Raw genomic sequence first — 26,102 nt, forward strand, 5'->3', positions numbered from 1 at the left:
TGGTCCTGGGAGCTTTTAGTCAATGTGAGATATTTTTTTCCATCTTGTCTGTAAGCGAGTGGATAAACTGAAAGTGTGTTGCATGCATGGCTTGCAAAGAATGGCCACACCACTGCCCTTTGAGTTCTTTGTCACCGGGGAGACCTGCCTCTGGCCTGGCGGCAGGAGGTGGGCCAGGCCCCTGAGCCCTGGCCTGGGGGAGGCTGATGTGAGCAGGCTGCAGGCCGCGTGTGCATCCCTGCGCTCGGTCACAGCCCGGGGAGGCTGGAAAGCTCCAGAGGATTGGGGTGCGTGGGTGGGGAGTCCCGGTTGCTCACTTTCACGGATGGCCGTTTCAAGTGTTGCCTTTCCTTGGGCATGAACTTGTAATTCCAGAAAACAGCCTTCCTGAGAACAAAGCCTTCTGCAGGAACATTCTGTTGCCTAGTGTCACTTTTTTTTTTTTTTTTTGTGCCCAGAAATTTCCGGTGACAGCTATTGCTTCTCTGGAAATTCTTCGACAGTTTGGGTGCAGTGAGGTGGTCCTTGCAGCATGGCCCTCTCTGTGGGTGACTTCTCAGACTGTGAGGGCCTGTCCTGGGCCCACTGCAGCTCCTGACAGCTTCCCTGAATGTGCCATTGGAAAAGGGAAAATCATCATTTTGAGAACGTCTGAAGTGCTGGGTGCTAAGAGCTGTTAGACCCTTGTGTTAACTCTGGGCTCGGCCCCATTATTCTCCCTTCAAAGAGTCCTAAGTGTTTCAGGTGTTCTCTTTCTTAGTGGGTGTTCTAAGCACCTGGATCAATCGCCAGCATTTCATGCTCTCAGAAGAGGCCCAGTGCCCACAGGTGGCCCGTGCAGCTGGATCCAGGTGAACTGGCTGACCGCCTCCATCCAGGGATGGCTGGGGGCTCTTGGGCAAATCTGCCTCTGCTGCAAATAGCATGGTGGGCGTGGCCGGGCCAAAGAGGGCAGGGAAGATGCAGCCTTACTGGGGGTCCCTCCAAGGAGGGCTTTCTTGAGGCTCCCAGCTCTCTCCTCTCTGACCAGCACCCTGTTCCCTAAAATGAAGCTACTGCTATGGGATAGACTCTCCCGAGGCAGTCACACTCCGGGATCTCCACCCCCCATCATGTTTGTGTGTTTTCCACCCAGGGAGGGGTACTTTTCTCGGGGGCAGCCACCCAAGATCAGCTGCAGCTGAGGATTTTTGTGGCCGGGGTTGGGGGTAGGGGGAGAAATGAATCAGCCTCTTCTCTGCCTCTTTCCCTAACCACTGGAGACTTCATAGATAAACTTTGAGGGGGTGGGGGCGGCTGTGTGGTGTAGTGGTGTAAACAGGGGCATGGTGGGGGGGAGGTCGAGTAAGTCCGCTGTCCTTGCTGCTATTTATCACGTGACCGAGGCACTGCTGCTCCCTTCCAGAGCTCAGCCGCAGTCAACCACGTGGGTCGGTCAAGTACCATTAGGTAGAATGTATCAAGCAGAACACTGATAAGGGCTGGGATTCAGAGATAAAGCTGCTGGCCCTGTGCCAAGGACCCTGGTCTTCTGGGGGAGGTGGTTCTAGAAATGGCAGGTGTCGGGTTGGGGCAGGGTGACTGATACCAAGCAGGGTGTGCACAGGTATGTGGGGTGGGGCACAGACTCCTGAGTGCGCTGGGCCCCAGTGATGAGAGGATTTAGCTGATCCTGCGGCCCCCCAGTAGGAGGCAGGGGTGAGGCTGGATGTGACATGGTCAGGACTCCAAAGGAGTTTGAGGTGTTAGAGTGAAGAGCCCTGGGGTGCAGCAGACCACGCATGTTTGCTCTCCCCACTGGGGCAGGTGCTCCACGTGCCATCACGTTTGGGCGGCACAGGAGCCCCACGGTCATCGCCTTACTGCACACGTGAGACCACGTGCCGAGACTCAGGGTCAATTTCACGAAGTCACATGGGGTTTGCACATTCTGGCCCCAGAGCCTAGCCCCTGAGCTGCTCTGTACAGCTGGGGTGGGTGGGGCTGTCCGGGCCTGGACACCAGTGGAGGAGTGGTGACGGGAGTCTCTGGGGGTCTGAGCAGCATCGTGCCTGAAAAGTCTGTTTGCAGTGGCTGGTGGCCGGGGGTGGGGCAGCCGGGCCCCACCCACTCTGGCAGTTGTGGAGGGTGAAGAGGATGGGAAATAAGGTGGGGGGCACCCTGCAGGAATGGGGAGGATGCGGGGTGGAGGGCGAGGGCATGCAGATGGAGGAGAGGCGTTTGTTTCTGTTTTTAATTACATGGGAGATAATTGAGCAGCTTTATGTGCTGGCCCAGCCCAATTGGAGGAGATGGTGGTGACTGATGGTACAGGGTCCAGCTGCCAACTCTGAGCGGGAGGGATGGGTGTGGTGGTGAGGCCCGACAGCCAGGCAGCTCTGAGCACTGGCCTGAAGTCTTCCCAGAGGGCCTGGTGCCCTGACGTTTTCTGGGAAGGCAGCAAGCTTGCGCAGTTGGAATGGGGCAGGGAGTGGGGGGCCCAGGGCTGCACTGGGGGCCTGCAGGGGGCTTGAGAGCATCTGCAGTCCACTTGGTGCCCCCACCCTTGACCTTGCACCGAGTCTCCTGAGACGCAGAGTGTGGGTGGGCGCTGCATGCTGCTGGTCCGTGGACACACTGTGAGGTGCGTCAGTCCATTGGGCTGGAGCTTGGATGGACCGAGGTAGGGGTGACTCAGAGGCATCAGAGGCTGGCAGGGCCGTGGCTGGAGTAGACAGGGCGATGTCTCTTGGCCTTTGCTGGATAGAGAAGGGTCTGCAGGATTGAGTAGGAAAAGATGAGTTAAAAAGAGCTTCTGACAGCTGTAGGGGATGTTCTCTGGGAGAGGACAGTGGCATGGAAGGCTGTGGGCGGAGAGCAGGCTGCTGGAGGCCAGGGCGGTAGAGCAGCGCTAGGTCAGGGTGTGGCGGAGGGAGGAGCCTTCCGGAGCTAGGGAAGGGCCATTAGGGTCGAGGAGGCAGGTGTGACCTGGTTCTCCACGCAGACACTGGATTCCCCTGGCTGTCCCTGTTGGGGCAGGGTGGCTGTGAGGGAGTGACAGGGACATAGGGAACCGGACGGCACCTAAATCCTGGCTCTGCGTCACTCGTGGCCGAGACAGCCAGTACTGTCTTCGATGGCTCTAGCACCTTGTAGTTAAAAGGCTTTTAAAAGGTGCCTTTGATCGACCCACAGTGGTGCCCAGTGCTGGGCACATCAGGCGTCATTAACCTCCTTTTCCAAATTTGGAAAGTTTTGTGCTGGTTCAGAACCAGGCAGATCTTGGTTTAGCAGCACTCCTCGGGACAGAGATGATGTTGGAGGGGAGAGCCCCTGAAGGTTCTGTGTACTGTACGCTGTCTGGCCATGGCAGATTCATTTGATCATTCCCCATTTGGTCTGTCTTTTTTTTCATGGAAGATTCCGGGGTTAGTGGTGATTTTCTAAAGGAGGCAAGCAAGCATGGCCCAACATCATAACCGGGGAAAGAGACTCATAGCTGCCCGACTCATCTGGGCTAGAGACCCAGCCCTGGGTTCCCCCGCCCCCACCCGCCGTCTTCCTGTGGCAGGAACCCCTCTCCCCGGCTCTTTGCTCGCTGGTTGCTGGCGACCGGTGTGCAGCACACAGATGAGAAGACATGGCCGTTTTCTTCCATTTTCTTGTGTCATAAAGGATCCTGGTGACCCTCTTTTCTTCCTCCCCCAGAGCTCTGATGCAAATGGTGACTACCAAGGGAGTGGCTGCTGCCACCAGGAGCCGTGGAGTGTTTCTGCTCCGAGTTTGGGGAACATGGAGCTGGTGACACACTGGCTGATGAAGGCAGGAGAACAGTCACGTGTCTCCTGCTGCAGATTTGGGGACGGGGGGATTTGGGCTTTGAAGAGGCATCTTAGTCATGTTGTTTTCCACATTTAGAGAAAAATATATCAAACCTTGAAGTCCCCTGGGCTCAGATGAAAGATTTCTAGGTATCTCTGCAGCCACGTCTTAAGCGGGATGCAGTGGTGGTAACTCTTGTTCCAGCAGGCTTTTCTTGGTGGTGAGCTTTGCAACAGCGCCGAGGACAGCTCCCAGGGCAGTATCTGTGTCCTCGATTTTTATTTGCACAGAAGTCCTGGATTTTACGAATCTTTGGGGTCTGTGGACCTAAAGACCAGCTTGGTAAACATCCAGCTGTTGTCAGACACGTTAGGTGGCTGATCTCTGACGGCTCCTGGTTTGTTTCTACTCCAGAGCCTGTGAGGAGGGTCCTGATCAGACCCTTCCCTGTGTTTGGATTAGCGTCTGTAGGACAACAGTGCAGGCGTCATTATTAGAGGAATCCCTCCTGGTGGATCCTGTGGAGGGGAACGTTGCTGGTAGGACAGGCCCCTCGTGCACTCGAAGACTCAGGAGATTAGGTCATCCGTAGGGATTTCTTGGGTTTTCTCCACACAGATTCTCCAGCTTTTTTGCAGCTGTTAAGGGGACAGGTGCAAGTTATGTGATGCCCTTGATTAAATCCTCCCGATTCCTCAGCTGCATCTCCACAGAGAGCTGAAGGCTGGATGGAGGAGAGGGGGCATCTGTGCAGGACCCCCGGCTGCAGCCGCACCCGGCTCTGCAAGGGTGACCGTAGAGGGGCGCTGCCACGGCTGCTACACCAAAGGGTGTTCGTATTCGTTTCCATGAAGTGACAGTTGACAGGTTTGGTTTTCATGTCATCTTTTGTTTTTTAATTGAAGTTCAGTTGATTTACAATGTTGTAATTTACAATGCTGGTATACAGTATAGTGATTCAGTTACACACACATACATACATATATATATTCTTTTTCATTATATGTTACTACAAGATATTGAATATAGTTCCCTGTGCTTTACAGTAGGACCTTGTTGTTTACCTGTTTTATATATAGTAGTATCTTCAAATCCCGAACTCCCTTTCCCCCGATAACCATAAGTTTGTTTTCTATGTCTACAAGTCTGTTTCCATTTTGTAAATAAGTTTGTGTCATTTTTTTTAAGATTCCACATATATGTGAAATTTATTTCACTTTGTCTTTCTCTGTCAGACTTACTTCACCTAATATGATAATCTCTAGGTCCATCCATGTTGCTTAAATAGCATTATTTTGATCTTTTTCATTGCTGAGTAATATTCCATTGTATAAATATACCACAACTTCTTTAACCAGTCATCTGTTGATGGACATTTAGGTTGCTTCCTTGTCTTGGCTATTGTAAATCATGCTGCTATGAACATTGGGGTGCATGTATCTTTTTGAATTAGAGTTTCCTCCACATATATATATGCCCAGGAGTGAGACTGCTGGATCATATGATAAGTCTGTTTTGAGTTAATTTTATCTTCGGCCACTTTTGCCTGACACTGCAAGAAAGACCACCAGGACATTTAGACATTTTTTTTTGTTTGGGAATGAGAATCTACTCATAACTGACATTTCTGGGCATATTTTTGAAATTCAGACTTCTTATTGGTCTGCCCATTGGATCAGAGTTTTCCATGTGGCTTTAGAGCTTCCTCTGGGCTCCTGCAATAACTGTGTGGAGGGCCCTCTCTGCTCCTCTCCTGTGGCCTCAGGCAGGTGGCTTCCTGTGGAGTCAGCTGCTTTATCTGTGAAATGGGTTGAATTAACATCTCTTCCAGCCCTAGCTTGCTGTAATTTAAACAGTGGTTCCCATTTGCAGAGGATGGAGTGATGTCATCCTGACTTAGTGCTGGTGTAATGAGGGAGGGGACCCTGTGATAAGGCAGCTCCAGCCCTGGGGCCTAGCCCACCAGCCTGAGTGCAAGTCCCTGCAGGGGCTCACGGCTGGAGCTCCCCGAAAGGACGACAGGAGCCTAGCTGAGCTCCCACGTGCTCTCAGGTGCTCTGTCCACACCTGGGCGGTGCTGGAAGGCACTTATGGGTCCAAGTCTTCAAGATCCTGCTTAGGACATTTTTCTGATGAAAAATAATACAACACTGCTTTGGATGTTAAATAATTAGTGTAGGTATAACTTCATTTTTCCCCTCTTTCCAGTGTTTTAGTCCCATCTGTGATGCTCATTCATTTAAACTGCTTGTAATTGATGCCTTGTCCATCCCAGTGTGAGGACTGATAGCCGCTCATCTGTAACTGCTGCTGTGATTCCTATTTGGGGAAGAAATGCTGGAAGTAATTGCTTCTCTTTTAATAGAGAGACCATCTAGAGCTTTTCATTATTACATACAGAGGCAGGCAGGGCTGGCTGACTTAGTAAAATGGTAAAATGAAAAGTTGAAAAGATGAGGGAGCCCCTCGCCCCCTTTCCATATGAGTGTGTCTAGTCTGTGCCTTTGGACTGCTGGTTCCACACCGGAGGCATTTTGTGCCCCAAGGACACTGGCCCTGTCTGCACACACCTGACTGGGGGAGGGGCGCTACTGGCATCTAGGGGGTGGTATCCAGGACAGCCCCCAGCACAGACTGCCCCAGCCCAGAAGGCCCGCAGCGCTGCAATGGACACACCCCGCTTTGGATGAAGGCCAAATACCGCTTCCCTTTCTGAACCCCTTTTTGAGTTTTCAGGTAGAAATAATACTTTCCTGCCTTCCTCTTACCCGCCTTCTTTTTGTCACATGTAACACTTTATTCTGGTGGTTGGTTATTTGTGACACTGGTTAATCCCACGCCGAGGTCCACTGACTGTCAGGGTCCCCGCTGTTCTTGATTGACCTCACACAGGGAATCCTCTGCACGTCAAGTGCGAGTGCCCACGCTGCTGCCCCAGGCAGGTGTGTGCCGACCACCAGCATCTTGTAGTGACCAACTGTAGTCTGGAATCCTCTGGAAGGCCCCCCAGAGAAACCCTTGTTGGCAGGATACTGAGCCGGGCTAAAGGTACCACTGGGGATGGACCTCCCACTCCTCTGCCCTCCACTGGGCCACCCAGCTCTCTGGCTTCCGAGTGTACAAAACCCTGATTCTCAGATCTGAGGATGCCTTCGGATGGGAACTGCGCTGAAAAAACCCCCTTCTTTTTTCTAAGGTCAAACCAAATTTGGTTGTGATAAGTAGTCGCTGACCTGTATTCCTCACTTTCTGAGTGCGGAGCATGGCTGTGTTGAGATCACACTGGGGGCTTCCTGTGACAATTTAAGAGTGTGGAGCAGAGGTGCCGCCCTGTGATGTCTGTGCGTCCCTGCACCTCACACGGTTCCATCACTAGGCTGGCAGTGACTTGAAAAACGCCGGCAAGACACAGGTGCTCAGAGGGCTTCCCATGGTCCGTCTTCTGCTGGATCAGAATGTCCCTGCCCCAGGGACCGAGCACATGCCGTCCTTTGGTGACTCAAGGGTCAAGTCCTTATCTCTCTTACAGTTCCACTTTTAACCTGCAGCTTCTAAAATGAGGGAGAATGGGGCCGCTGATGAGTTCAGCCCAGGCAGGGTGATTGCAGAGGCTGACCATCACAGTAGGTCTGAGATCAGAAACCCTTCCTCCTGTCACCATCTGACGCAAGTCTCCTACCAAAAGGTAAAAATGTGAGATTGTTGGTAAGACGTAGATGTCTTTCTTTGTGCTTCTGCTAATGTGGCTGTCAGTCAGCTCACGGCCAGAGGAGAGCCTGCCACGTGCCCCGTGAGCTGTGGGAGGGTCCTTTGCTGGCTCCCGGGATGGGCTTGCCCAGGCCAGGGCAAGGTCAGCGGTTGGCAGGTCTCTGTTGCCTACAGATGTGGTTCTGCTAAGATCCTGTCCACATGGTGACTAGCTGGCAGGTTCTGTCATTTGGGAAGTCAGCTCGTGGAGCAGATGGCTCTGCTGGCTCCCAGGGGTATCCTTTCCATGAGGTTGATCAGCTCTAGAAAGGCTTGTGAAATAGTATTTTCATGCAGGATGTTTAATTTATAGGCAGCTAGAAACTGCCCAGGACAGGGAAGTCATGGGAGGGTGGCCACATGATCTCATAAACTTGGAACTAGGAGAGGGAATCCAGGCCCTGAGGGTGACGGATGGATGGGGGTGTGGGCAGGGCTGGCCCCCTCTCCTGGACCCCCTCTGTGGTCCTTCCCTCTGCGGCACTGGAGTCTCCAGGGTGCCGAGGCTTTGCCTGCCTGCCAATTGGTTTTGATGTACCAGCGAGATCAACGACAGTCTTTTTTTTTTTTTAAAGCCAAAATGGTGATACGAATATTCTTTGTGGCATGGAACAAAATTCAGTAAGTCACGGTCTATCGCGGCTGCTTTAAAAAGCAACAGGAAAATAAATCCTCACACCACCTGAACACATATAGTATGGTTATTTTTATTTTTCAAAGGCAGGTCTGGCTGTGTGAAAGAGGATTTAGGGTTTGGAGTGACAGGTTCTGTCTGAGCCTCTGTCTTCAGTGCATCGGAAGAGCCCACGTTCCCAGGGCAGTAGGGAGAGGCCATTCTCCCAGCTTTTCCAACCCAGACCTTCAGGCCTCAGCTGGAATCTTTCGGTTTGGGGTGGAAAAATAGGTGCTGACCTGTGAGGCAGAAGGCCCCAAAAGATAGTGGACATGCTGGCTCCGTCTGAAAGAGGCTCCCTCATCCAGTGTCATCTAAGATTCAGTGTCACCTAAGGTGGGTCAAATGGAATCTTCTACTCTGCAGCCCGCATCCTAGGACGGCGAAGCACAAAACCCGGGCTGGATTCCAGACAAGCATGCAGTGATTGGAAGACCCTAACAGTTCAGTATTTGAGCGCTAAAGAAACGCTATTTCCCCCCTCTTCCCCCTGCCCCCCGCCTTGGGCTCTATGAATGCCCCAGGTAACAAGCTGTATCTTTATAGCTTCACTGTGGGCCAGCCAATTTCATATTAAAATTCATCTCAATATGTGGAAGTTGCCATGGTCTCAAATTCTTGTGGGAATGGACCCTAGGCTACGTTGAGCCTTGGGTTCTGGCCCCACCACTGCCTGTTGGAGAGGGCCCAGCCTCTCTCTGCACTGCTGAGTTTCAGTTTCTCTGCTTATAGACTCGGTGGACCTTTAAGCCTGAACAGCTACAGCTGTGAAATTGGAGGCTTTTGCTGTATCTTCAGGGTGCTCAGCCATTAGAATTCTGGGCATGGCTCAGAATTGTAACCATCCTTTCACCTCCCTCTCGGGCTTTGTGAAGTCACGTGGCCTTGAGAACTGCAGCATTTTTCACAGGTTTGTGAATTCTTTGAGGACAGAGAAACCCTCACTTTGGAGGGTCACAATAGGTACTCAGTGTATATTTCTTGAATAAATGAACAAATGGAAAAATAAATGAAAATTTGCCAAGATGTTGGGAATCATTTGAGTTCAATGAGTGTCGGATTTGGCAACAGTCACACATTCGTTTCTCACAGAATGTTGACAAAAGAAGTGACGCTGGTGCATGGAAATGGGCACAGAAAGTGTGACCCCAGATTTAGCTCTCAGCGATGAGCTGTGTAGCCTTGGGGAAAGCACCCACCCTCTCTGGGTCTCCACATCCCCCTAACACGATGGGTTCTAGAAACTTCATTTGGATAGGTGATTACTGCCTGGCAGCACTCTAGAAGTTTGGTCTTTTGTGGGTCTTAACTTTTTATTGAAACTCAATAGGTAATACTGATCTGTCCCAGGGGTCTCCACCTTTGCAGTGAGGACATGTCAAAGCACTACTCCTGAACTCTTTAGTGTCAAGAACAGGTGAACTGAACTTGTGACCCTGTGATGGTGGCAATCATGTTGTCCAGGTGGAGCCACTAAGGGTGCTCAAATGTGTTTTAAGTACTTTTAAACAATAGACTTTATTTTTTAGAGTAGTATTTGGTTCAGAGCAATACTGAACAGAGGGTACAGAGAATTCCCATATACCCCTGTGTCTCCCCACCCCCCATATGTGCACAGCCTCCTGCACAATCGGCACCCCCCACCTGATGATACATTTGTTACAACTGATGAATCTACATTGACCTGTCATCGTCACCGAACGTCCACTGTTTACATTAGGGTTCACTCTTGGTGTCGCGTATTCTGTGGGTTTGGGCAAATGTGTAATGACACATACCATCACTATTGTATCATACAGAGTATCTTTCATGGCCCTAAAAAGCCACTATGCTCTAAAGTATCTTTTTAAAAATAAACCAGAAAGACTGCTGGTTGATTCAGTTGATCTCATTAAATCTGAGTATTTTATTTCACTCTGAGGTACAACCCAGATCTACCAGGTTATAATCTTCTTCCTAAGAGACCTCTTGATTCATCTCTATTTCCTCGTCAATGCCATGAACACAGTAGGTGCCCCATAATTACTTGCTAAAAGATTAAAGAAGGGAAGCAACTCTTACACACAGTTGTCTAATCCCAGAGTAGCGCCCGGCCTGGCCACGAGCACGTTTCCTAGAAACAGCTTCTCCGCAGCCTTGGTATTTCCAGGCCTGGAGAAGGCTGCAGAAAAGCATCTGGTTTGATGAGTGGACATTGTATTTATGACATTTTCCTTCTGAAACTTTTAAACCAGCAAACCCAGGAAGTCTATGTTCATGACATCATGAAGAACGAGTATGTTGATCGACTGTGTGAATATTGTGCTGCATCAGATATCTAGAACCAGCACCTATAGGGGTGTGGGGTAGAGCTCAGTGGTAGAGTGTGTGCTTAGCATGCACGAGGTCCCGGGTTCAATCCCCAGTATTCCCGTTAAAACAAACCAACCAACAAGTATCTGTAGAGCCAAGAGGTATAGCAAGTGGGAAAAATATGATGGAAGAGAAATCAACATTAAATATTAATGGTATTTAGCATGCAGAATGCCTGCCTATAGTCTCTGAATGAGTTCAGTCCTACAAGAATGCTCAGAGTTTAGGTGCTGTTTGTGGTGTCCACCCCCACTTTACAGGTGTAAAAACTGAGCCCTCTGGGAAGTGGACATGCAGGTCTGGGAGAGGCCAGCCTTCTTTTTTCTCTTAACCACTGTCTTCTCCCGCTTGCATCTCGGGCAGCAAATGCCTGTCTGTCAGGAGTTTTCCCACACACGTTGCAGAAAGACTCCAAAATAGTGTACTAGGAGTGAAGCTGCACAGGCCTTCATTCGGAGGGTACTGGGGTGAACATGGCCGCCATCACGGCGATGCTGCCTCCCCGGTCTTTGTTCTCTCCTTCCTGGGAGTGCACTTGCTCCTCTTGTAAAGTTAGGGCAACGAGTACCAAAGGTACCTTGCTTTTTAAAACAGGTCGCTTGGGTTGCATATTCTTCAGAGCTCCTTGATTAGGAGAGATGCTTCATATAAACCCTTAGCGGGTCAGAGACGACGCATATTTTGTTCACTTTTGCAAGACAAGCTCCAGAGTGTCGGTTCAGGCGGGGCGCAAGCCCCCACCGCCCATCCTACGGAGGCTCCGGTCCGTGCGTTGGCGATCCACCCCGGCGCTTAGGCCTGTCCGCGGAGCCGCGCGCCCGCCGCCGCCGCGCTCCCGGGACTCGGCGGCCAGGCTGGGCGCGCGGCCCGCGGTCCCTGCACGTCGGCCCCCGCCCCGCCCCGGCGCGTATTTCCATTTTAAACCGCCGCCTGCCTGCCCCCAGCCCGCGGCCGGCGCAGCTGCCCGCGCGTCCCGAACCCAGGGAGTGGCGAAGGCTGCGGAGCCGCCGAACTGTGCAAAAAAGGCCCGAGGATGCGAGCGGAGTCCGCGCCGTAGACAATGAAGCCGCGGGCGCCACCGCCCGCCCCGGGCCCTGCGCGCCGCGACCGCACCTGCCGGCGAGACCGTCCCCACGCCTGACTGCCTGCCCGCCGCTCCGCCCACTCGGCCCCGTCGGCCCATGGCTCGGCGTCCCGGACCCGGACCCCCGCACTCGGGCCGCACGGCGCACGGGCCGGCGGGCGCCAGGGGCGCCGTCCCCGCAGCCTGAGCGCAGCCCTCGCGGCGAGCGGGGGGCGTGGGCCCACTCCGGGCGCTCCCGCCCTCCCCGCCTCGCCTGGCGCCCGCCCCGATCGTGCGGCCCGGCCCGCGGATGCGGCGGAGTCCTGGCGGGCGGCGCGGCGGCCGCGGCCCCGGGCGACATGTACCTGCTGGACGGCAGCGGCGAACCCGCGTCTCCGCCCGCGGACGCGATGCCGCGCGGTACGCCCCCCAGGAGGACTGTCTACCGCATCTCCGTGACCATGGTTAGGAAGGAGCAGCTGGGCGCGCCGGGTCCTGGCGGTCCCGACCCTCGACAGGCTCGGATGCCCCGGCCCGCGCGCTTCCCGGACGCGCCCGGGCGGCTCGTGGAGGAGGCCGAGGAGGCGGCGGACGCTGAGGACTCGGAGGACCTCCAGCCGCGCGCCTGGGACTTCCGCACCTTCCGCACCCGCAGCACCGGGCAGCTGGAGCTCGGGCGGCTCCGGCCTTGCGCACGCGGCCCGGAGCCCGCGGACCTGGCTGGCAGCCCCGCGGCTGTGGAGGAGGGGCCTGGCTCGCCCGCGTCCGGCAGCCCCGACGTGGAGGGGGTCCGGGCCGCGCCCTTGCGGCGGAGCCTTAGCTTCAGGCACTGGAGCGGACCAGAGGCGCCGCGGGACCGGTCTCTGGGCCGCGGGAGGCGCCATAGCAGCTCCGGGAGCCTGGCTTGGGCGCTGGGCGGCGAGGCTGTGGCTGACCTCGGGGCCGCCCTGGAGCCCGCGGCCTCCGCGCAACCCGCCTCGGAGAAGCGCAACACCCTGGACGTGGGCGAGGTGCTCAGCAAGAACGATGGGCTCTCGGACCTCGAGCGCTGGGAGCGCAGCAAAAGCAAGAACCGCACGCTGGACAACAGCGACCTGCAGCGGCTGGAGCGTGCGCGGGCGGCGGCCGCGGGCCCTGGCGCGGCGTCAGAGCACCGGCTGCTGCGCTTCTTCAGCGGCATTTTCGCGCGCAGGGATGGCGCGCCCGGTGGCGGTCCTTCCCCGCGGAGCGGCGCCTCGCGTCCGCGCGGCTATTTCAGCAGCCTGCGTCGGGCCCCGGCCGACGCGCACTCGTCCAGCGCCGAGAGCATCGACGGGTCTCCGCGCAGAGGTGGGCAGCGCGCCCGGAGAGGGGAGGGCGGTGATGGGCAGCGGCCTGCTTGGCAGAGCGCGCTGGGACTTGGGAGCAGCTAAGGGACCCGCCCTACCAGGTCATCAGTCGGCAAGTGGCCGTGCTGGATGCGAATTCCGGTACTGCGGTTTTTCCCTCAGTCGTGCTGCAGGTCTGGAAGTGATTGACTGTCCCTGCTCCCAGCTGTGTGTGCTGGGTATCTTTCAGGGTCTGTCACCTCAGCCACTGAAGCCTGTCTAGGGAGAGATCACCTTGCCAAGCGGTGCTTTCTCCCGCAGGTACTGGCGCAGCCTGCTCCTGAGCTTGCTGCTGCACTGCGTGCTTGCCGGCTGTGATACCTGGGGGCTGCAGCAGGGGGCCGGGGCTGGGCCCCTGAAGCTGCTGCACAGGTGGTGCCGCCTGGCTGGGAGAAGGACATTCATCTTGGTTAATTTCTCATCTTAATTCCCTTCCCTCCACCCCCCAAGCCTGGTCTCCCTGTAGGCGCTGCCATCTGTGAGTGCTGGGATGTGGCCCCGCTGATTTGGCTGCTCTCATCTTTTGAGCTGCTGAGAAAAAGGGTTCACCCCAGTGGTCAGAGATAGCCCTCCCTGCACACTGGTGTCGGGTGGTGGCAGCTCCCCTACGACCGGGTTCTGCTTCCTAGTGATGAGTTCTGGCATACAGGGCACACAGCCTGCCCTGGGATCTCTGTTCTCTGGTGCCCTCCAACAGGCACCTCGCAGGGAGTTCTGGAGGCAGATGTGGTAATATTCTCTTGCAAGAATCCGCGAACCTTCTGGAAGTTGTTTGGGGCTCAGAATTCTCCAGAAACTTGAAACACAAACCCCTTCTCTCTGCACACGTGGGCATCACCCTGAAGGAAAGCGGCCAGGGCAGGCAGTGGGCTGGATGGTTACACCCATCTCACAGGGAGGGGTGGGGGGTGGTGCCTAAAGACACTGTCCAGGTGGGCTTAGCTCACCACTGAAAAACCGTTAGTAACTGCACCTTCTGCTAATTACCAAAACTCCTCTGCTGATAGAGATAAAGGCAGTTGAAACACGCAGTGTGGGCTTTTAGTTGAAGATTTTCAGCTGCTAACTCACCAGCCCTGGAGAGTGAGTGCCTCCTTAGTGGACCTTACAGGTGAACCGACTTCCAAAGCTGTGTGTTAAAACCAGCCAATACAAAGAAACCACTGACCTCCCTGAAGTCCTTTTAATGTTAAACTGAAGACAGATGATGTCATGTTCCAGGGTGCCCCCACTGATCCTCAGAATTGGACAGAAAATATTTGAAAGAAAGCAGTTGAATGTGCAGATAGTGTTTAAAATCTGAGTTCATTAATGAGGATGTAACAACGTTCTCTGTTGCCTGGCGTGAGTTAGTTTAACTTGCTGCACACGTCTTGTTTTAACCTGCCTTGGAATACTTACTTTAGAAGGCGCTGTGCTTGACTCCAACCATTATTCCATCTCTTCCCATATGCTCTTAAAATATTTTTTTTAAACTAATGTGCATTTTGTTAAGATACAGGGCTTGTATGAAGTGGCCACTGCCGTCAGTTGCATTCGGGGGAAGTTCAGATAGGCAGGCAGGAGTGCTTCCTGTAATAGCAGGCTTGCATCTTTGTTCTCATGGGCTTTGTCGAAAATAGTAATTAGCTGCCTGGGTTCCGGACAAATACAGCTCCGAGAGCAGGAGAGGGAGACGGCACAGAGCCGCTTAGGAGGAGAGTGGTTCCGTGGTCAGCACTGATTGAGGTTAAAAGCATTGGGGTTTGGGTGTTTCCTGTCGGATGGATGGGTGGTGGATTTGGAATGGTAAAGGGGTGAAGTGGATTGGAATTTTGCCCTCTAGGGCAGTATATGATGATACTAATAGCAATAATTAAAGTAATACTGGGTTTGTCCCCTGTGGCTGGTCCTTGTCAGGGTGGAATTACTCTGGTCTCTGATGTAACGGTAACAACATGGGTTGTGCAGAAAAACCAAGTGGTAACAAAGTAGGTTACGGCACAGTCTGAACCCCAGGGCCTTCCTTTATTCTAAAGTTCTAGGTAGTCACAAAACTACCCCCTTCACCTGCCTTTGGCTAAAATGCCTGAAATGTCGGTGTTCTCAAGATTTTTGTAAGGCTGGTATCTATTACAGGTAAAGGCTGCAGCCCCACGGCTTCAGGTCTTCCCAGTCTATCATCTGCTTTCCACGTTTTATGTAGTCGCTTCCTAGGACGTAGATTACTCAAAGTTGAGGTGCTGTTTAAGTGAGGTCTTGAGTTCAGCGTGCAGTTCTCTCAGGTAACATTCAGATGCAGTGGAACCAGAGCTCACTTTCCCTGTGAATGTCTGTAGGGTGTAGGTCCCCAGAGCCTTAAACCACGGGGCCGGGTGGGTTTGCAGGACTTGGACAGTCTGGGTTTTAGGAAGGTAAAGGTGTGTGTGACGGAACAGTGCCTGTGCGGTCTGGCAGCACCACCCTGTAATCAGACACTCAAAAAATGTGGCAAAGCCTGAGACACTCGCAGTCAGTATGACAGATGTGTTTTGTCACCACGAGACTGCTAAACACTTGTGAATAAAGCTTCCGTTTTCGGACCTTTTTGGAGTTCAGAGTTACACGTAAGCTGTTGCAGACTTGTGATACATGCCATGAGCGATAGCAGTCGCTTTCTTTAAATCTCAGCCTTTACAATATCTCAGAATTTGACATCCTTTCAAGTCTGAAGGAGGTTAGAGGAAACTTGTCATCTGGGGCTGGTTTTCCTTTCATTAGACTCTTCACAGCTGTTAAAATTTAAAAAAAATGTATTGAAGTGTGGTTTACTTACAATGCTAGCTTCAGGTGTATAGCAAAGATTGTTACACTCAGCTGTTAAATACTTGAACTGACTACAGGAGAGTAACAGACTAATTCATTGTTACATTATATGGTTTACTTGGCCTCTCAGAAGTGATGCGTAGTCTTAGATAGGTACCTTTGCAAGATGGTTGGGGTCTTATTTGAGAATCACAGGCGCCCTCAGCACGTATCTCTGGGTTTCTTGTAATCCTAATTCAGGGCATTAGGAGGAAGGGATTGAAGCTCCTACCTTTGTTGGATGATTGTCGCATGCTCTTTAAGCCCCATTGGTTCTCGTCTGTTGGGGCATCTCCTCTTCCTCGCCTGTGATGTCTAACAGGTGTCTCCCAGAGTTCCAGGGCTGCTGCTCGCTGTAAGGTTTGTAATTGTTAGCAAGCCCTAGAATGTTTCATAGAGGCCTTATGTCAAATCAAGGGCAGCTTTCTGTTACCTGATACACATGTCTTAGGGCAGAGTCTGTTGACACAAGTATAATTTAATGCAAAGAAAGACAAATAAGTGATTAATTACACTGTAGGCTGTCACTCTCTGGCACGTGCCCTCTGCATCCGGCCAGCCTGCTGATCCTCCTTGGAACCAGCTGCAGGCAATGCCAGTCCAGGACTGCATGTGCTTTTCAGGGTGTTCTGCTGCTGTCCAGGAGGATTGATTACAGCAATAAAGTGATTCATTGATAGCCCTGACTGAGGTTAGCGTTTTAAATTAGTAATTTACAACTGATTTTTGACAGCACATTTCTATGAGTGGTTTTGTTCTTTAATTTTTGATTCCCTTAATTTGTATCACTCAATTTGTGTAGCATGATAGACTGTTTTTATAGTTTAAAAAAAAAAAAAACTTCAGTGGCGAGAGGAAGCAGCAGTGAAATGACTGAAATAACTTGATACATTTTTATTTCTAAGCTTGATTTGTTGCTAAGAAGGACATAAGGGGTTTCAAAGAAAGGATGTTAAAAAGAAAAAAGGATGAAAGGATGTAGCTCAGAGTTTCTTACTTGAGACATTTTGAGTTAATTATATATTCAGGGTTTTGAAATTCACTTTTGTTTTTTTTTTTTTAAATAAATGACTCCAGGTAGTAATTTAGGAAAATCCCCATTCTTTTTGTTAAAAGGTTGAGCTGTTTTTCTGGAGACAGAGCAGCCCCCTTGGGATGTGGGCAGAGCTGCTCTGGTCAGCCAGAGACCCTCTGAGCCGGCGTGGGAAGTTTGGACTATGTCTTGCCATGTTTATTTTATCAAGTTGGAGCCCGTGTTTCAGCATATTCACCTGTTAGCATCTTTCTTTATGTCAACCTGGGCTTGGAATATCCTGCCCCCAAAGGAATGTTCAAAAGTACATCTACTAAAAAAAAAGTCCTCCAGTTTTAACGTGGGCCCATTGCAGCCATCTGGTTGGTTACACAATTAAATACTTTTACTTGGAAGTCTCAAGCCCAACTATAAAGCGCTGATACGACAATGTGTATTTTTAGTTGTTTTTCTGTTGCGTTAATAGGCATTTATTGAGTTTCTGTGGTATGTTCTGCAGCAGGAGCTGAGAGCTTGGGCGTACTAAGGCACAGTTCCTGATCTCATAGGTCTGGAGCCTGTTGGGGCCGGTGGAGCACAGTGGATCACAGCTTCATGGGCTACTTAGAGGAAGGTGTGGCTGTATTTCTCTGCACAGCGCACCGCCATTGGAGCACTAGTCCTGGTGTGTAGCAGTAATTGCATTTACATGTCAGCCAGGTCTAATAGTCAGTGAGTCCCTCCTGGGCGTGAATGAACCCTGTAGCATTCCTCCTTGTACTGCGGAATTAAGTGCACTTGCTTGGCACATAAGCTTGTAATAAATGTGGGAGGAATTGAGAGGAGGTAGGGGGAGATTAAAAAAAAAAGAGCAAATTTCCTTGAGCAGGGGAAGGAGTTAATGAAAGCCTCAAGGAGGGATAAATGATCTGGGTCTTACAGGATCGGTAGGAGTTTGCCAGGTAGAAAAGAGGAGATTCTCCACCAGCAAGTTGGTTGGGATTTCTATAGTTAACTCATAACAAGTCATTCCTTTTCCTTAGATCTGTATGACTAATGCCAGTGTCAAGCATTAAAAGGATGTTATGGTTTCCACGAGGTTTTTTTGTTTTTGTTTTTCTTTTTTTTTTTGGCGCAAAGTTTTTGTTTTTGATGGGAACTCTCCCTTAGACTATTGTTATTCTTTTCTGTAATTATTTGAAAAATTATATTCATTTAAAATGACACAATGGGAAAAATAATGAAAAAGAACAGGTTTTATTTATTTAGGACAGTGGTTGAGATGAAGTGTGTACAGCTGCAGTTGTTTCCCCAGGTGATGAACAGAATTGGTATTAAGGTCAACAGATTAGCAAAAAGAAGGGCGATTACTGTCTTTGCATCATTTTGAGAGGAAGGACCATCTGCCCGCCATCGTTTTGGTCTAGGCTTTGTTCAGCTCAAATTAGAGTCTGCTGTGATGATGATACTTGCTTGTCTGTGGGTTACGTTCTTAGGAATTCTGTTTCTCCTGTGTCTCTGTTGATGTAGGCGTTCACATCTGTTCTCTTTTCTCCTGTTAGTTTACTTAATGTAGATGCTTCTACACTTTAAAAAATGTTAGCGCACATACAGTCGTTTGGCTGGTTTTAATGCAAAGATGCATCTTGACACTTTGTTTTCTTATCTCTTGTTAATTTCCTTTTCGTGTTGGTTTTCAATTCAAACTAGTGCATCTAAAGACTCAGAAAGCTTACAAAAGAAAGCAGCGTCCTGGGCTGGAGGATGGGCATCTCTGTTCCCTCCTTCAGTACCAGGGCGTGCCAGCCAGGGCTCACGAAGGGGTCCTCTGGCTTCTCCTTACCTAACACGTGAAGATGATTTTAAGAGGCACTTCAGTTGGTGGGAAGGAAAAGGAAAAGGAGACTTGCTTTCCTATATGCTGAGAATAGATCCACGCTTTGTAACTATCTCTGGTGCGACCAGCAGGTGTGAGATTTTGCGTGACTCAGTGTAACAGTCATTCGGTCAACACTTAGGACCACTCCCGTTATCCCGTGGGCTGTCTTTGGGTACCAGTGGAATACAGATTCATCTGAGTGGACGCTTGTCAAAGGGAATCTTGCGTCCCCTCGCGCCCTCTGTGCCTGTCATCGCAAGGGCTTCATTCAGCCACGCTGCTGACTGTCCAACACTTGAGAATTGACTCTGTAAACAATGCCTCCGGCCTCTCTGATGCAGCTCCTGCCCTCTCTAGTTCTTACATCAGATCCAAATTATTCAGACGCCACTTGATAGGGGTGGGAGGATGGCAGGCGTTTATCCACTTTGTACCTTCCTGTTCCAATTAGCAGGGGCTTTCAAACAATGGAAAAAGCAGTTGGTCTGCGAGATATATGTAACAGGATTTCGGACTTGGGGATGCACACTTGTGACTTGTTTCCTGCAGCTTCAGTCCTGCTACCTTAGACGCAGGCACGGTCACGGGTGGAGTGGTGGACTGAGCAAGGCAGGCTTTGTCTCCCTGGTGCCCCCCAGCTCACCCATAGCCCCGAGATACTTGCGTCTGTCATTCTGGTTATTTTAGTTCCCAAACTAGAATCCCAACTCCTGAGAATCTGACCTCTCACTTCAGACTTCAGGAGGCCTGCTCTGCTTTCCTGGTGTGGCTTATGGAAGACCAGATCAGGAAAGACACTTGAGGGTCTTTAACTTGGAAGGGGAACCTGCAGACGTGTCACCCAGTTCTCAAGAAGCAAACAGAAGAAGGACCTGGACTAGTGAGATGCGTTAGGGAAAGTTTGACTCAGAGTTAGGAAGGCACTTCTCAGTTGGAGCTGGCTGCCTCTTTCCATGGAGGCTTCCAAGCACAGGCTGGTCAGGGAATGTTGGAAGGGGTGCTGTGTTTGTTGTCTGGGGGCTTAGAATTGGTGGTCTCAAAGCCCCGTGTTAGATTTTAAGGTCGAGAGTCCTTTTAGGACCTAGGGTTTTGATGACTTTTGTGCCTGATCTCTCAGCAGAAACTTTCCCTCAGACTTACAGAACAGGAGGTGCATTTGCGCTCTTTGTGGCGAGCGCCTGCCTCCCCCACGTGGCCCCGCGTGAGGCTCCTGCTGTACTCAGCTGGCTGAACTGAGATTTATGAGAATTGCAGCCTGGCAGCCAGAAGCGATCCGTCCCTCCCTCCCGGCAGTTGCCCCCACGGCTCGTGCTTCTCGGGCTCCTCTTGGGCCATCTGGGTACTGATGCTACTTGTCCTCTTGTCTTCAAGGCGGTGGGTGATGTCCTAGTGTGACCTTCATCTGATTCTCTCCCAGCCTGTGCCGCTTTCTTGACTGCTTTCTTTAGCGTCCTTGCCTCGGAAGCTGACTTCAGGTATGTGAGTCATGACGATGATGGTGGCCGGAAAGAATGTTCTGTTTATCAGGGATGACTTTTAAAGCTACCACGTGGGGATGGTGCAGCATCCCCTGTCAGTGGAATGGGTTTGGTCTTGGCTGCCAGTTTAGGCTTGCAAAGTGCCCTGAGAAGGCGCTTCACTGCCCTGCCCCCCACCTCATTTATTTAAGTAGGTGTTGACAGTCACCGTGGCTGATTGTCAAGGAGGCCAGAATGCATGTGAAAGCAAGTCCTAAAAGCTCTTTGACCCAACAGTTTTGCTTTAGGATGATTGTCTGTAGTATGTTTTGCAAAAGACTCAAAGCTGGAACGTATCAGCTACGTGGGGAGGCTTGGCTTACAGGTGTTCTGAGATGTAAATTTGCCCAGGTCAGGTGAGTGCATTGCCAAAGCTGCAAGTGTGAATTAACCTTGCATTTTGTTTTCGCTCCTTCATCCCGTATTTTCTAATGATTTGCAGTTTAACTACTTCTTTTGAAATTGTTGACCATTGTACCTTCAATTTATAAATGGGGAGAAAAGAGTTATCTTTTTTCATCTTATTCTTTTTTTATCTTTATTGTCTCTTTATTCGTGTAGCTGGAAGAGTGAACTCCATTTTTAGCTTATGGATTCATTTCCTTCCTGACACGAGCCAAATGCGGGTTGATTTCCGAAAGCCATTCTGAGTGCCGCGTCCGCACTCTGCCTCTCATGAGGCCCGCTTCTGCTTTCCTCCCGGAGAGCCTGTGGCCTGAACTGCAGTCGTCTGCATCCCTGGGGGCCGCCCTCTTCCTGTTGTATCGATCAGTGGTTGACGCCTCTCTTGGCCGTGACCTGCGGCCCTCAGAGCAGTAAGCTCTGGCACAGCACACGAAGTGCGAGCCGTGGACTGTGGTGTAAGCAGGGTCATTTGAAGCATCCTGTGTTGTCACATTTTCGGGTTTCCTTACACAGTGTTACAGATGGCGTCATTGGACCCGTGTTCCTCTCAAGCATCTCTCGGGGGCTTGTCTTTGCCCTGGGGGCAGATGACATCCACTGGGACTGGTTCTGAGCCGGGCAGCGCACCTTCAAAGGAGCATCCTGGAGCGAGTCCCCACAGGGAATTCACCATGTAGGGCATGTTTGTTCTGACGGCAGGTTGTCGTGTCCAGGCCTCCTTGAGAAGAGCGGGCACCCAGTGGGAAGGGCGGCGACAGCCCCCAGAGGCTCTGCTCCGAATCATCCCCCAGCACCCCCTGCGCCCCCCGTCTGGGCGCCTGCGCTGTTACCAGGGCCGCGGGCACCAGATGAGATGACCTGTGCCCATGGCTGCTTTCTGTCCTCCTTTCACATGGTCAGTCCGCTGGCCTCTTTGCAGGTTTTGGCGCCATCACCTCTCTCCCGCCGGCCCCCCACCCCGGGTAGAAAGCACACACTGCAGCAGAGGGAGAGTCACTTCCAGCCTGGCGCTCTGGGCCTCCTTTAACTGCCTTGTCCACCTGCTTCCCCCAGACAGCCAGACGCACGCAGACCCACGTGGGGGGGGTCTTGTCTTTGTAAAGACCTGTTAGAGTTTGAAGGGCGTTGCCCCCACCCCTCCTTAAACTGAAATCTCAAGTTTATGAGACGAGAATAAACGTCGAATACCATAGAAGCGTCACAAACTCATCGCAGCTTTTCCATCTGCCGTCGGCACTGACCGGCGCCTGACGAATACCACGCCCAGCGGCTCTGGCGGATTATGGACTCTCAAGAGTAGTTTATTAACAGGCAGATCAGTTCAGAATTGGAGTCTTGGTGAAATGTATTGCTTTCCATCGATGTATGCACCAAGTCGTGTCTGCCGCGGCGGCTCACCAGTTTGCATGCTTTAGCCCATGATACCATGCTGCTGGGTTTGGTTTCTGTGTGTCTTCCTCTAGGGACAGTGGTAGGTGTGTCGTGAAGCCCTTTCAAGCTGGTCGTCGAGCCCGTGCCGCTGGTTGGCAGAGAATGAGGCATCCTGAGCTGGATGCCAGGTTTTGCCGTTTTTGGGAGGTGTCCTTGAGCACGTAATCTCACCTCTCCGTGCCTCAGTGTCCTCACCCGGGAAGGAAGGAGTGATAAGCACACTCGACCTGGGCTGGTGGCGACGGATAACGGGTGAGCTGCGCTCTGTCCCCAAGGCTGCTGCTGCCTCCCTGGTGGTGACCCAGCCCCTCCCCTCCTCCCCAAACGACAGGAGCTGCTCTGGAAGTCCTGTCACCCTGGCCAGCACGGAAAGTGAGGTTCTATGTGTGTGAGAAATCTTACTCTGCTTTCAAATGAAAAATAATTTCTTCTGTTTAAGGTGAAATGGGTAAAAATAATGACCCCTTGTAAAGAAGTAACAGTTTGGGGTTTCATTGGTTTTTTTTTTTTTTTTTGAAACGTGCTTGCGTCTTTTATCTCTCCCAAATATATATATTTAAAATTTTGATTAAAATTTAATATTTAGTATTCATAATTTATGCAAATAGACATTTTATAAATTATGAAATAATACGTTCAGTATTTAATGTTTAAATGAGTTAAAATGTAAAAATGCATGAGTAACTTACGAGGTCAGCCAAGAAGCTGGGAAGTGACAGGGGCCCATGCTGAGGTTTGCAGCCCACTCACTGCCCCTTTGCAAAGAATACTTGCATGTTGGCAGCACCTGCCGGAGGCTTGGACATGCTCACTGATGGACAGGTTGACCTGTGTCGTCCAGATTCTGGTTCAAAGGAAAGCTTTCTGAATAACCACCTTCCCTGATCCCTCCTCTACTGGGTCCTGCTGAATCGTGAAGACATTATTACTTACGGGGTCGCTCCTAAGACCTGCGGGTTAAAGGTCAGGTGGGTGGGGCTGATGACAGCCTCTGTCCAGTGAAGGGATGAGCCCCAGCTCTGAAAGTGCACCCTGTTCCCCGAAGGAGAATCCAGGGAAGCGCTGTCACCAGATTTGCATTCCTGGGTCCCTTCGTTTCCTACCCTGCAGGAGATGTTTGTGGCGTTTTCCTTTTCTTTACAGCCTTTAGATAGATCTCGATCCTTCAGAGGGAGGTTAAGTCCTGAGGTCCATCTCGCCAAGTTGCGCTTTCAGTCTCAGCTTCCCCGGTGGCTGTTGTTAACCCACAGCTTTTTTGTCCTGGAATTTCGTCCCTCGGGCAGGCCTCTGACTGACGCCTGGCTCTCATTTGTATAGACGTGCCTTTGGGGTGATAATATGGCTTGTGTGTATAATGCCAAGTAAATCCTAGAAAGATCGTTCATCTTAGATACCAGCTTAAAGTCCATTTCAGGTGAGTGTCCAAACTTCAGTGTACTTGGTGCATGTCAGTTACAATTTGATAAAACACGCAGATAAAATCATGTTATATGTGGTAACCAGCACTTGAAACATGGTTTATTTGTTTAGATGAGCTGTCAGCTTTTCAATTCTTCCAAAATACACAGGAATGTTCTCTTCATTCCTGGGATGTAGCCAGAGATTTATCTGGGGTACTGACAGACAGACGCAAGGGAGGGAGGTCAGAAGGATTCCAGTTATTAAGCATCTCTTTGGAGGGAGGAACACATTCCCAGGAGTTAGGCTCTTGGTGGTCGGAGGATGTTCCTGGATTTCCCCTCCAACCCCCGTCCTCCAACACTCAGGTCTGAACGGCATCCCGGCTTCGGGGTCTGTGGACGGTTGGGTTTCCTCCGTGTGCCTGTTGGAGTGTGGGGTCCTGGCTGTGCATGTGGAACGCTATTCCTGTCCCTTCTTTCCCCAGTTCTAGGGGTCAGCGAGGGTCCCACAGCTCAGCTGCCTTTCACGTTGACAGCCCCTCTGCTTCAGACGCACTCTGGAATTTTCTGCCTCTCCCTGGGTCCTCTGTGTGCCCTGCAGATGCAGGCTGCCTCCAGAGAGATCAGATCCCACCACCTCCAGCCCTGTGCTCCACGAGCATCTGTCATGAGCATTTCCAGTTCCGGGTGGGCGTGGAGGCCCTTTCTTTATGTTGAGGTTTTTGTCCTGCCCGCGTGTGAAATGGCTCCTGCCCGTTGGGACTGGGACCAGGGGCTGCTGCTGCTGAGATGGAAACCATGATTTCAAGGGATGGGATCTTCCAGCATGCCCAGCTCTTGCAGTGGAGGGATGGACTTCAGGGCATTCAGGTGTGGGGGGAAGGCGGGGGACAGTGGGACTGTCCTGGGTCCCCCCTCCTGCCCTGCAGCCTGGTGTTCCTGGCAGCAAACCTGCTGTTTGGGGAGCAGGCTGCTGGTGCTTCTTTCGACTTGTGTGGCTGTGTCACAGTCAGGCGGCAGCAGCCGCACCGGCGTAGTGTGTGCCAGGCTGGGCTCTGCTGGAAGCACTTTGCTTATGTTGACTTATTGATTCCAGCAACCTCGAATCAATAGGGCTGATGGGTTCTCTGCAGAGAGCAATCTGTGCAGAGGGACGGGAAGGCTGAGAGAGGAGCCGGCGGCCGCCCCATCACTAACAGCCTGCCTTCACCCTCCCTTCCCGCCACACTGGGACAGTCCTGGGTTCTTGGGACCTAGAGTAAGTGGTGGGAAAAGTGATGTCGCTGTGTCCTCCCTGTCCCAGCCCCTGGGGGGACACAGCCGGAGGTGGCCATGCTTCTTAGGCTGACTCTGACACGGTACTGGGTACCTTTGTTAATGGGCTCGGTTTAGCGGACCTGAGTGGGTCTCTGTGCAGCCCCAGACCCCACATTTGGGGACCACACAGAGAGGGACAGGCAGAGTGTGTGCGCAGGGACACGTGGTGTGTCCGTGAGCTGTCCATGGAGGGGACGGCATGGGGCTGAGGTGTCGACCTGGGTAGGTCTGGCGTCTCAGGTCTGTTGTGCTACTGCGCCCCCCCCCCCCATTGTCATTTATTTCAGAGACGTAATTTCTGGGCCTCACACTGGCAGGCCCGCTACAGGGCTGGTCCCTGACTCCTCCATCTCAAACCCAAGCCAGGAGAGGTTAGTATTGTTTCCCTGTATTCCCTTGCGATTCCTGCTTTTCCGAGATCGCAGGGGAGAGGAGGGTTGGGAGAGCTGGGAGGCTGGTGGATTCCTGTGCCAGTGGGCGTGTGTGATCACACCTGTGGAGTCCCGCCTGGCGGGGCCGAGCCCTGTGCCGTCCGAGCGGGTGGGCACCTGGAGTTTCCAGAGCTGAGATGTCAGGCTGGATATTTTGCTTTCCAGACTGTATGACGCACTTAAGGGTGCGCAGTGGCGTATTGACTGTGTTTGAAAAAGCTGTTTACTGTTTTCCCTGGGCTGACTTTAACTGGTGGTAACCCTGTCAGCGGTTGTCTGTGTGTGATGAAGGTGGGCCTGCAGTAAACGCACAGGTGATGGGAGCCCCGGGGTCTCACTCCTCGCTGGGTTTCACGCGGTGTTGTCCCTGCTTTCCAGCCACTGGTGGGTCCAGAGGCGCCCCTCTTGCCTCTTCCTCGGAGGAGGAGCGATCTCACTTCCTGCCCCAGGCTCAGCCCATCTTTACTTTCATGGCTCTGAGGACTGACTGACAGGCTTCTAAAACAAAGGGCCCTGGAAAGTCAGAGCCCAAAGGGAATCTGACCCCCTCCCCTCTCCCCCACCCCACCCTGTGAAAGGTGAAAGCACCTGGCCTTCTAAAGGACAGGCCCAGGCAGGTGGGCTCCTGGGGCAGCCGCAGGCAGCTGCAGGCCCCCTCGGCCCCCTCCCCGCCCTGCTGTGGGCCTGGCTCCCCAGGCGCCGTCTAGCTCTGGAGGCAGGGCTCACGCTGGAGCACGTGATCTGTGCACTTGAGACGCTTAGGCACAAGATTCAGTTTAACTTAAAAGCGAGGACCAGGAAGGAACACCCAGGCTGGGAGGGTGGGCGGGGCAGGGCCTGCAGGAGGGCCTGAGGCTGACGACAGCCCTGCTGCCCGGGGCCAG

The 26,102-nt window shown here is 52.2% G+C and overlaps 1 protein-coding gene across 9 annotated transcripts in view; it reads left to right on the plus strand.

Moving 5' to 3' along the window:
- Window positions 1-26,102, plus strand: part of AGAP1 (ArfGAP with GTPase domain, ankyrin repeat and PH domain 1) — a 520,758-nt gene that overhangs the window by 131,044 nt on the left and 363,612 nt on the right. For 5 of the 9 annotated variants that reach the window (XM_064485283.1, XM_064485284.1, XM_064485286.1 and 2 more), the window contains exon 1: window positions 11,963-12,965. The exons of the other annotated variants lie outside the window; for them this stretch is intronic. In XM_064485283.1, the coding sequence (XP_064341353.1) occupies window positions 11,996-12,965 (970 nt within the window). In that variant the 5' untranslated portion in view covers window positions 11,963-11,995. Of the gene's footprint in view, window positions 1-11,962; window positions 12,966-26,102 lie in introns of those variants that run through there. 9 annotated transcript variants of the gene reach the window in all.

The sequence above is a fragment of the Camelus dromedarius genome, chromosome 4, assembly GCF_036321535.1.
Source record: "Camelus dromedarius isolate mCamDro1 chromosome 4, mCamDro1.pat, whole genome shotgun sequence".
NCBI classification, from domain to species: domain Eukaryota; kingdom Metazoa; phylum Chordata; class Mammalia; order Artiodactyla; family Camelidae; genus Camelus; species Camelus dromedarius.